This window comes from Leptosomus discolor, chromosome 3 (genome assembly GCF_034619465.1).
Source record: "Leptosomus discolor isolate bLepDis1 chromosome 3, bLepDis1.hap2, whole genome shotgun sequence".
NCBI lineage: Eukaryota > Metazoa > Chordata > Aves > Leptosomiformes > Leptosomidae > Leptosomus > Leptosomus discolor.
Window position 1 is genome coordinate 66,375,953 of NC_141393.1, and position 11,955 is coordinate 66,387,907.

Here is an 11,955-nt window from a genome sequence, read left to right on the forward strand (position 1 = left end):
TTTGCCAGAGCGCCCCCCCCCATACAGATAAGAAGAAAGGTGCCTGGCAGGGCATGATTACACCCACTCAGCAGAAGACAGACTTTATTTTTTTATAAGCCCACGAGGCAGGAATCTTCACATTTCCAAATTTTCCAATTTTTTTTGGTGCAGGCTCAAGATGGAATACCGTCAGCCTTGGGCCTCAGACCAGGACAACATGCGACCACTGGGTTACAGGATTTTTTTTTTTTTGGTATCCGTAACAGCAAATGTCTTCTACATTAGCAAACGGATGTTTCACTGTAGTCCGAGCACATAGGACAATGAAGCATTTTGGTAGCTTTTAAGAAACCAAAGTTTCACAGCAACTAACCCATAAAGGCATCTTTGGCTGTGTATGCAAGGGTACACAAATACTTACTGGTCAGGTATGTTCTCCTCGTATTTAATAGGTATTTCTACCAGTAGATATTCCCTCTATAAAATTACAGCATTGTGTTGCTGAAACGAGTATGCATCCATGCAGCTTACCTGGGGCATCAGAGAATTATTCCTGAGACTGAGGATTTCCTGGCCAAATTTCAGTCTTTGAGGTTTTTGATTGTTTTGGCTGGTTTTTGTTCTGTTTTTTTACTTTGTGGCTGAGTAATACAAAACTTGGAAAATGATAAAAGGAACACTGCAGTAAGTGAGGTACAGTGACATTTTTACCATGATTTTTCCTTGTTTGCATTTACAGGTAGGCAATGAACACCATGGATTGGGTCTTTAAATGATTAAGGAAAAAAAAAAGGTTGTTTGTACCATAAAAGAAATGGATTTCCTTCAGCACCAAGGCTGCCAAAAAACACATCCTTGCTTCTTTCTAGCAAATACCAAAGGGCGGATGTATGCCCCTATTTATAGTACACTAAGGCAATTCTGAAATGCGTACCCTATGCACTTCATTTGTATTCAGGTTTGACTATACTCTTCATGGAGCTTAACGGCTTGTGGGAAGGGTCATTCCCCAGAACAAAACTATGTTAATACCCTCCACATATCAAGTGCTTGCAGAGGCTTGGAGGTGCTCTCAGAGCCCCCCATCCTCTGGTACATCTCCTTCGGGTGCTGTGACACTGTCATGCAGACTGCAAAAGGTGAAAGGTTATCTTAAACTAGTAAGTGTGGAAGTTATGACCTGCCTGTGATTAATTTCTCCTGCCAAAATGGGGATAACAACTGTTTCTCCACCTTGGTTCACCTTCTCTCTTTATACTAATAAAGCCCCACTAAAGGTGACAAGTGCAATTGCATGCATATTGTGCCAAACCCAGCAGACACCAGGCTGGAAACCCAGGCATCGCTGCAAAGTGGGTACAAACAGTGGCTGTACCAGAGGTTGCCTGTACACCAAGTAAAAAGACATTGCAGAATAATTCCCTCATCTATACCATGACAAGGGGTTGTAAACATTGCAAGATGATTAACCACCAGAAGAAGATAACTTAGAGTCTGAAGGGTATCTGTTTAATTTATGTACACCCGCTCTGCTTTACATCCAGCTGTTTTTAAGGTGTCAAGCAATTTCAAATTAATTCTTATGCAAGAGAAAAATTTACAAAATTATGGTTTGAAAAAAATAATGTAGGAGTCACCTTTCTTCAGTTTTCCTATTGAAAAATTATCTGCATACATTTTCAACCATTCCAAAGCTAAGTTAAATCCTTAAGTTAAATATTTGATGTCAAAACATACACTAAGGTCAAAGCACTACAAAGAAGAAAGTCACTTTGCATCTACCGGCTAGATTGCAAAAATTGTTTAAGCTACAGGGATTAATTTTTAAGCTAAGGGCTATACAGTACTATATAAGCTTAGTCATTTGCTACAATAATCTCAGAATCAGCAACAAAAAATAAAAATTTGTTTTGTTAAATTTAGTCACTTGTTCTCTGCTTACAGGTAGGAAAACCTCAGCAACATTTATATTGTAAAGATCTGCTATCCATTTGGGAAAGTAATCTCATTTAGGGTCTTTCTGATTTTTTTCAAAGGAAAGAACTAAAATAATAGGAGGTAGAACTCCAAATATGCACCATTTTTCTTTACTGCTCGTTTTTTGCTGCCTGCCAGGAGAAGTCATGACTAAGAACAGGAAGCCTTTATCTGGCAAATCAGCCACTCCATTGATATAAATGCAGTGTCTCCCCAAAGCAGGACTGCAATGTAGCTGAGGGCATAGCAATGCAAAACCTCACCCTGCCAATGACTAAGAACACTCCTCCAGCACATAAGGATGTTTCTGTGCATTTGCTCAGTCGACCTGCTCCCTAGCACGGGTTTGCTCACCAGTGGTGGATGTGATCAGTTTCTGAGGGTCTGCGTTTTCTTTGCCTTTCTTTGTATTTTGACTTAAAACAAACAAAAAGCTTCTGTAGCTCTAAGGTCAACGGTATAAAGAAGTGGCCACCGCTGTGTGAGATATAAAGATAGCGACAGGGAAGCATGACATGTCTTTATCCATGTTCAGTCAACTGCTAGCTCAGTCATGTCCAGTCCCAACAGACTCCGGAGTGCTATCAAAACAGAATTTATTCATCTTAATGTATACAGCACTGCAGGGTGGGGACAAGCTCTTTAACTCTCCCTGAACAGGAACCCCACTGGTATCACTAGCAATGGGTTGCACAGTGATTACTATACCTGATCAAGGAACATCTTCAACAACTGTTGCTCTACTGCACTGGAACAATTTACAACTAAGCAATTTTCCAACACCCTGGTATTTAAAGAGCTACTCTACCATCACTTCTGCACTAGTTTTCTTCACTGCTGCACCAGTGACACTAGATACTGAGAACCAATTCTGTTAAAAGCAGCAAGGTATCTTCTTGGAGCCTACAGGAACCTCTCCATTGACTTAGATCTCATCCCTAAGGACCACCAGATGGGCACTTCTCCACTTGCAAGTAAAAACAAAAGGAGCAGGAGCAGGAGATAGGAAAGCTAGTTCAATCACAATCACTACATCAAGCTCAGAATTAATGGATAGATGCTGTCAGGGCCCTGAGTGCACTAAGAGGCCATGACCAGCCTCACAAAACCTCCACTTGCATCTTCTGCCCCTGAATCCTGTAGCTCTGTTTCAGCTGAGGCTTAGGCCTTCAGTCATTGCCAGAGCAGGTCTGCCTGTCTCTAGCCCTGCCTCTGGTCCCATCTCCTGAAGAGACCTTAACCCCACATTGTAGGTATCTTCTCTCCTGAACAAAGCCCTTGGGCAAGCTCTAGCTTGTCCCCAGACCTGTCTGCAGCCTTGTCTCCTGCTGCTCCTCACTGCACTCTCTGGATGGACCCTGGGCCTGGTTCATTGCCATGCCTGGGACTGCTGACAGATCCTGCCACCAGCACCCAGCTCTGGTCCATGTTCAGGCCCCATGGGACTGCACCTCAACAGTGAGGGCAATGCAGGTGCTGGGGTCACCCTGAGCTCCCAGCTTGTCCCGCCTTGTGAGGCAACCTTGCTTCTGCTCCAGGAGAGATGCTGGCTCATTACACCTTCTACAAAAGGCTCTTTTTATATTCTTTACATAACTCTTTACATATTTACTCGCTAGAGTAGGATGAAGAGCTTGTTTTGCTACTACTCTCATGGCCCAAAACAGCTTCTTCCTTATACTGCAAAAGCAGTACCTTTTCCAAAAGAGCTACAAAGATGAGCCACTTCTATTCACAAAAGGTGAAAATAGAGTTTTAATTCATGTGGAAAACACTGTTATTTTTCACATTGATCACCAATACATGACTAGACAAAACCTGAGGGTGGAGTTTGGTTTTGTTTTGATTTTTTTTTTTTTAAACCCTGTTGCTTCCTTATGGGAATAAAATAGTAAATTATTGACTTACCAAGGGTGTTCTCCAAGTTACACAAATACATCATAAACCTAGATAACAAATGCAATTTTATTACATTTCCCACGTGAACATAGCACCAAAGTGGGTTTTGGTTCTATTTTTCTCTCTCACTTCGAGAAACACGTGTTTAGGCCTGACCCATGTTTGCTTAAATAAGAGGCAGCTATCACCAAATCGGGTTGGAACAGAGTAGATAGAAACACAGATGCTGTTAAACTAAAACCTCATCATTTCAACCGAATAAAAAAAAGAGGAAAACCAGACTCCAGTATAATTCTGGAAGATGCTCATGCACTTCAGCCTTACACTGCAATGCATTCATTTGCCTTTCTTAAGCTTTCAAGCATTTAAGCGAGATTACTTTATAACATGAGCTGCTGAAATCATCAACAATGCAAAAGAGATTCAGGAGCTCAGCCAGAATTTGAATTTCAGCAATGAAAATCTCATCCTTTGAAACTCGCGGTGATATTTAAAGTTTTGCACCCCTGAGACTAGGTTTTCAGAGAGCAGGTGCCTACATGCCACTCACTTCCATGGAGCTCACGTTAAGCACTGTGTGGAATGCATGCCTGTGGTGGTACCAGAGATACTTGATCATGTTTGAAAACATCTTTTAAAAAGGTTATTGTCTCAAAATATCCAGTATGGTATTAGGACACTGCATGGTGCTGGTCCCCTTACGCATAATCACTACTGTCCCTAAAACAAGTAAGGTCTGACATTGCAGAAGCACGTCCGGACAGCCAAATGAGCTGGAGCAATTACTATTCGAGTGCTAACCAGCTGACCAAGAGTCAATATAATAAACGCTGCCAGGCAGAGAAAGTTGCGAGTTTGTTTGAAGCCTAGTGCAGCCAGACCTTCTGATCACAGCATGCCTTCATGCCAACAAGACAGAAATTACACACCTTAAGCTACCTCTTTCCAGATAGTTTCAGTTCAGTGAGGACGGCCATGCTGAAAGTTAGTGTGGCCAGAAGAAAGAATTTCTCATTCTCAGTTTTAGCATTTTTTTTTTTCTGACAGTTGAGGGAAAGTGAGAGGTAACAGGAAGCTGCTATTCAATGCAAGCACTTCTAATATATTTTTCTCACTTCAAATTTTATGTAAAAACTTTCCAACTTCACATTTTCAAATGGCCAGAAGATGACCTGCAGAATTTTGTGCACAGGAACAAGGCAGTTTTAGGAAGTTAATCTCATATTAATTAAGGACATCTGAAAAGTCTGCCAGACTCACAGACATTTTAAAGTGTCCTGAACAACAACCTGAGTCAGAAGTTTTGAGTAAGATGACATACTTCTAGGCCTGTCAATCAAAGAAAGAGCCTTCAAAACAAAGCAATCTCTACAAAGGTTTGGGCACAATATTTTTGGAGATGACAACGCATATTTAGGAAAGGTAAGTCGTAGTCCAAAAGTCCTTCCCCTTGCTATTCTCTTCCTATATACAGTGGGCATGTTTTTAAACTTTCAATTATTTTGGCATCTTTTGGCACTTAATTCAAAGGCACACAAGTCAGAGGTCTGCTCTTCTGGGTAGCAAACTGAGATAACTGGTTGAGACATGGCATACTTGACTTTGACAAGGCGGGTGTTAGCAGAAGTGAGACAAACCCATAAAACATATAAGAAGAAAGAAAACACTAACATGAGAAAACTCATGATGAGTTGATAAAGTGTTTGAGTTTTAAACTGTGGTATTGGTGCACAAGAAGCCAAGTAAAGCTACCTCCTTCCAGTTCAGGTATGGCAGCTACAGAGCTGGTGTTTCAGCTGGCTAAGCTGAACTATTCTATTTGGTGAGAGAATGGAGTCCTCCCTGTGAGATGCGTTGTTGCTTTCCCAATACTGCAGACTGACTCCCACCATACAGGACAGGTCAATACTTGCCACAGTTAAATATACTAACATGCCTGCTTGGTTTTTGAACTATGGCATTTTCAAAAGATTTGTGAAGAAATATCAACATAGGAGAAAACTGCTGAAAAAAACAGGAAGAGGAGAGCAGAGCTAAGAGCATGCACGTGTACAAGCAATCTGACATCAGGTCTCTCACACATCTTCTGCACACTGTCCACCTCTAAAAGAAGGGTGTGTCTGTAATACTAACCAGGAAAGTTGTGAAGATGCTTCATAAGCCATAGTGTAGTCAATCGGATACTACATGCATCGATCACTTTTTCAATCTGGTTATAGATGCTAAAGATTTCCTTGTCTTGCATTCTCCCAGCTGTCCTGAGATAAACTGGTTTATAAACTATTGTGCTTTGTGTTCAGCTTTATTCAGACTGGTTTAACAACTGGAACTCCAGTTGCTAACAGAAATCCTGTGTGTCAATTGCAGCATGGATATTCTCAATTTAACAGAAGATTCTTACCTGCCATGTTTACTCTCACTTTTGCAAAGCACCCAGGAGCTCCGTATAAGCATCTGGATTAGCCTCTCAGGTTAATAAACAGATTCTAGAATAATTTTTTTCCACAATAAACCACATTACCAGTTATTTTCTTGCACAAAAAATTATGTCAATAACCTCCTCCTCAAATGAACACCCCATGATTCTTTAAAAAGGCACAAATAAAAGTAATCTACAAGAGACATTTATTATTAAAACACAGGCTAAAATCAACAATGCTCAAGGCTCTATCATGGCATTTTGTTCTTCACTGGTATTTACATTACAGTAGTTCTTACATATTGCCCTGGAAATCAGCTTTGAAGGGGGATGATGAATAAATGAAGATTTATTATTACTATCCTTATTAGAGGGATTTTAAAGTCATTAGAGACCAACAAGACATAATAATCATATTATATTCAATCTTCTCTAGAACATCTCCTTTGATAGGCCTGCTAACGCAATTATTTAAATATACATTACAGCAAAATGCAGTGTGCCTTCTAGAGTTTGGGATAAGACGGAAATTTTTATGTTTTGTTTTCAGTTAACCAGAATTTGTTCTTACAGAGTGCATGGGTTTCATGGTGGGTTTCTTAGGTTTAAACACTAGAGTTTCAAATTTACAGTGAACATCTGGCTCAATGTGTCTGCTCAATTGAAAAAAAAAAAAAAAAAAAAAAAGAGGTTAAAAGCTGGGGAGGAAATAAGACACTGGAGCACAATCTTAACCTGCAGTGACATGTGAAAAAAAAAAAAAATCCTAACAGAGGCAATGCTCTCTCAAATAGTCAAGTGATTTGGCTTCAACTGCCCACCACCAGGGAAAGAAAGAAAAAAGCATCTAGAGGCTCTGAGGAAGAACAGAAGCAGAACTGCACCACTCCAAGCAGTTCAGAAAACAGTCTCTGGACTCAACGTGATATCTATAGCTGAGCTAAAACTACTGATTAGAAAAAGAATATCCAAACACTATATACCTGGAAATTACCTCCTTTCTTCTAAGAAGGGTGGATAAAACCCAAGACAAACATCACAACCCCTGAAGAAAGGTTTGGAAGTGTTAAGCGGTCTTCTAGACAGGCCACCTTCTGAGGGCTTGGAGGGAGGAATGCAAAACAAGTATAAGGCTTGTGGCATGCAAGTTGAGTGACAACAAAAGGCAGAGCGCAAAGCTGCCGCCATGTTGGCGCTTGTAACTCCTGCATGGCTTCTTTGCCTGCTTCTCCTCTGAAAGGAAAAGTGCTAAAGGAATAGAAGTGTGTTCATAGCAAAGGAATCAAAGTTGGCAATGCAACAATGATGCTGCTCTGGCAATTTCTGCAATGTGAATAGAGAATTGTTACCCAAGGCACAACAGGCAAACAGCTGCATAGGAATTACTTAGGTCCTTTCCATCCTTCCTTTACTCATGAAGTCCTTTACCATGAGCTTACCCCAAAGGAGAAGCTTGGAAACATCACCGTTTTCACAGTTCTGAGACAACCCCAATGTCATCTTCAGTTCAGACAACTAAGAATGTTTCCCTGCCTCCACTACATGTACAACAGACCTTTCACAGCAAGAGTCCATGTTTAACTACAACCAGACAGGTCTTCTGTCCTCCCCCCAGCAAACACTCGTTATACTTACAGCTCTTTTCCATCAGTTACAAGAGGGAACCTTATAACCCCAGGTATGACTAACCCCCTTCCTCTCCGAAACTTCCACCAACATCCAACAAACATCCAACCCTGACGGCAGAGATGGTGTAAGTAGTCACAGGATCTATATCACTGTAGGCTTGCACTGACAGTTCTTATTGTCTAGCTGGAAAACAAATGCAACGGTATCGATGACCATTTAGTTTATTCCTCAGTAGCTCCACTTGCTGCTTGTGGTGCTACAATTGTAGCAGTGGAGCAAAGTGGGAAAGCTCTTGAGCACCAAAGACAGAGCTCACAGAAAAATCACATGAATGACTGCCTTGTTGCTAGTTCACTTATTTGTGGAAAAAAGAGTGGCATGTGAGAAAGCAAAGGTTTTTCAGCTATGTGGCTAATGCTTACGACCATGCGTTACAAAAATCCCTAAGTGGCAAAAAAACACCAGCAACCTAAGTAATCTGTAAGACCCAACCTGGCTAGAACCAAATAAAAGTATTTTAGTACCTCTCCTCATTCAAAATTACCTATTTAATGCCAAAGCAAGATGGAAAGTACAATCCTTACTACTGACTCTACCTGCAACTTGCCTGGGGATGATGTTCAAGGAAGGAAGGAAAAAAAAAAAAAAAAGTGCCATTATCATTTTCATTTTGGGTGTTAGGCAAACAGTGAGGGGCAAGATACTGTAAGCCACAATTTCCAGATCACACCAGCTGCCCAGGGAAGGCTGCACCAGCACTGAGGCATCTTCCTTCAATTCTGTCATTGCTGTTCCAAGTCCTTTAGGATTTCCTCCACTTGTGAAACATCTGAGGCAATCTGGGATACTACAACTATGAGGCTCATACCTGCTACTTCTGCACAGGCACTTTATGTCAGATTAGTCCCCAGATATGAACACTGCAAGTGTTTATCATCTACAAACATCATGATATATGCATACTAATATTCTCAAGATGTTATTGATGGTATCGCTACATCAGCCACCTTCCAACCACACTTGCTGTCTCTGTTTCTTTTACTTTGCTGCCTCCTTCCCCAAAACTACCTCTCTTACAGACTGCCTCTAATTCCCCTTCCATTACCTTCTTGCTCATCGTGAACCATCCCATTTCCCTGCCATTCACCTTGGTCTTGGCTCTGCCTCATCATTCTGCAGTTAATTTTGCATTTATACTCTGCTCTTGGCCACTGGCTGGATGAGATATTTCTGTCCCTTCCCAGAAATAAGGAAGGAAACATTCAGTAGTTCTTGGCACCTGGAACTGGACAGGCAAAATTATGGAAGTGCTGCAGTGCTTTTTAACCTTTGTTGACTCTGAGGATCCTCCTGCATCTTTGGAAGCACATTCTGCTAAGGTTTGCTATCCTATCTGAGATAATCTCTTCAAATCTAGCATGACTACACTCTCTCCTTGCAGGGAGCTGACGATGACAGCCCTCTGACACGGCACATGACTTAATGAATAACCCTGCAGAATATCTTAAATGGAATTAATTTGGGACTAATATGAAAGTTTAATAGGAAATTAAGTGGGCAGAATACTCTGAGGTTTCAGATCTAAGTCATAACAAACAATGAAATTGCCAGTACGATTTCCAAGATGAAAGAATGGGGAAGCAGGAATAGTATTCAGTCTCTTATAAAAGAATGCTAGGCATTTGGCAAGTCCAGAAGATCATTAAGAACAACAATAAATATAATGGCAAGGTGTATTTTTCTTGCCTCTCTTTTTTATATTGAAAAATTGTGTTCAGGAACTATGCAAGGCACTGACCACATGAAGCATGCAGCCTCTTGCTTCTCGGCATCTAAACATCCTGGTTGATCATTTAGAAGTCCCAAAAGGACAGCAGTAAAGCCAGGTACACTCCAGCCCACCTTTCTCACAGGCCCAGTTCCTGATCTGGAGGCTGTCCCTCAGCAGCAAGGGAAAAACATGGCCTTCTGTGCTCATTCTGGTTACCATTCAACACTTCGTTTAAGTCACAGACTCCAACTCTGTGCTAAAAAAGGATCAGTCATTGAACTGGATCTTTATCAATGACAAACTGTGTATGTAAACTAAAATATGTGCCAGAAAATGGTTAAGAGCAGGTAGTATTCCTGATAGGTTTTTGTAAAATAGGGAACGATTAATAGTGCTGAAATGGATCCCAGAATAGCTATGTGGTATTGCTGACATAGGTCCAGCTCCACAGGGAGCCCTTTAAAATCCCTTCAGTCTTCTTGATCCTCTGCCCCCAGAAGGTTCTTTAGGTTTCTTGTCATGGAAGTTATGATCTTTGGCCTTCAGCATGCAGTTAAACAAACAACCTGACATACACATTGCCAAAAATTGCTCCCTCACTATCAACTATAATATAAACTCAAATTCCTTTGAGAAACTAATAGAGCTTTTTGTTCGTGACAGCACTTAAAGCCTGTTTTTAAAAAAGCAACATACTGAACTCAGAATTCCAAAACCAGCATCTGTCAGGTTAGTGAAGGAGCATGCACAGGAAAATAACCCATCATTTAGGCCTGAAGTTTCCTGAATAGCTACTTTCTCTTCAGATTATACCTCTAGGTATTTTTACTCTGGGATCCACTGTTGGGAGCAAGCTAGCCCCCAGAAACATTGAAAATGTGAAATATCATTGTTTTTGAAATTAAAGGGAGATTTTTTTGCTGCTAGATGCATTATTCCCACTACTATACAAACAATTGCTATAAAAACCACCAGAGAGGTTTGGCATACTCAGTAGCAATGCACCTACTTTAAGAGTAACAGTATCGAGTTAGCTTATTCACAGCTGACTTGACTTTCAGATAGACATCTGCACAGATCTAGAAATTTCATTTCTGAAGAGTCTTCCAGATAATTCCTACCATTTTAAAAAATTAATTATTATTTAGATCATTATCTTAAAAAAACCTTAGCATATACTAACAGAATCTGGGGGGAAAAATGATGAGGCTGACTATGCATTTTATCTCCTATCACTTTACCTTTCCTGACACACAAGTGTCTGTGACAAGATCTGGATCATAGATCAGTATTCCCACACAGTGAAACAGAAGTTTTCATCCCACATTCACAGCTTCCCAGCACTGCTTCCCTCAGAGAAGGTTATTTCTAGTTTCATTGTACCTTCAAACCCTGTTTGCCAGTGATTTCAGAACTAATGTTTTATTGCTTTACAGGACAACAGTACTGAGGAGTTTTTTTCTTACTGAATAGATTTTTATTTTTAGAAAATGAGTTAACTATTTTGGTACCTAATGACAAATATGTAGCAGAGACACATATACGAACATGAGCAGGTTGTGCCACTCATTGTCTTTGAACTACTCCAGGATGCACAGAGTTAAAGACAGCGCAGTACTGTACATCACTTAGAATGTTAATTTTCCACTAAGAATTTCCACCCTGACCTCTGTTTCAGCTGTCATGGTACTGTCCCTTGGAGGGGCCAACTGCACTATCATCATGACTTATTTTAACATGCATTTTTCTTTTTATTTTGTGAAAGGTTAAGGCTCCCAAATATACCTTCCAGAACACTCATTATGTTGGAGAAAGATGAAATCTTGCACTTACCACCAAACACATCTCCGTTCTGATAGTTTTTTCCCTTCTGAGTTTCCTCTTCGTTTTGAACAGTAGAAACATGCTTGGCGGAGGCACAGCCCATAGCTTCATTCAGACAGCTCCAGCTGGACCGAACCACAAATCATGTCTAGAGACGCATGCTCATTGTTTCAAAAATAATCCACCTTCCCGAGTGGTTGTCAAGTCACTTTTACCTGAAGATGGCAGGAGAGAGAGAAAAGTATTTAACTATATATGTTGACAAAAGATAACCTCTAAATGTAGAGCTTCAAGAAAAAAAAAAAAAATTATGGGGTTTGTGAAGAGGAGTACAAAAGCACAGACTGTTTCCATCATCTCAGATGTTTAAAACCATTTTCAATAAAAATCTGATATAGGTAGAGTATGATCCAGGTAGATCAATCCTGCCTTAGGACAAGAGCGCACTAGTTGA

General features: G+C 40.6%; 1 protein-coding gene across 1 annotated transcript in view; it reads right to left on the minus strand.

Annotated features, from left to right (window-relative positions):
• Positions 1-11,604, minus strand: part of C3H1orf21 (chromosome 3 C1orf21 homolog) — a 70,874-nt gene extending 59,270 nt beyond the window's left edge. The window contains exon 1 of the mRNA XM_086463039.1: positions 11,511-11,604. Within this exon, the coding sequence (XP_086319165.1) occupies positions 11,511-11,604 (94 nt within the window). The remainder of the gene's footprint in view (positions 1-11,510) is intronic.
• Positions 11,605-11,955: the final 351 nt, after the last annotated feature.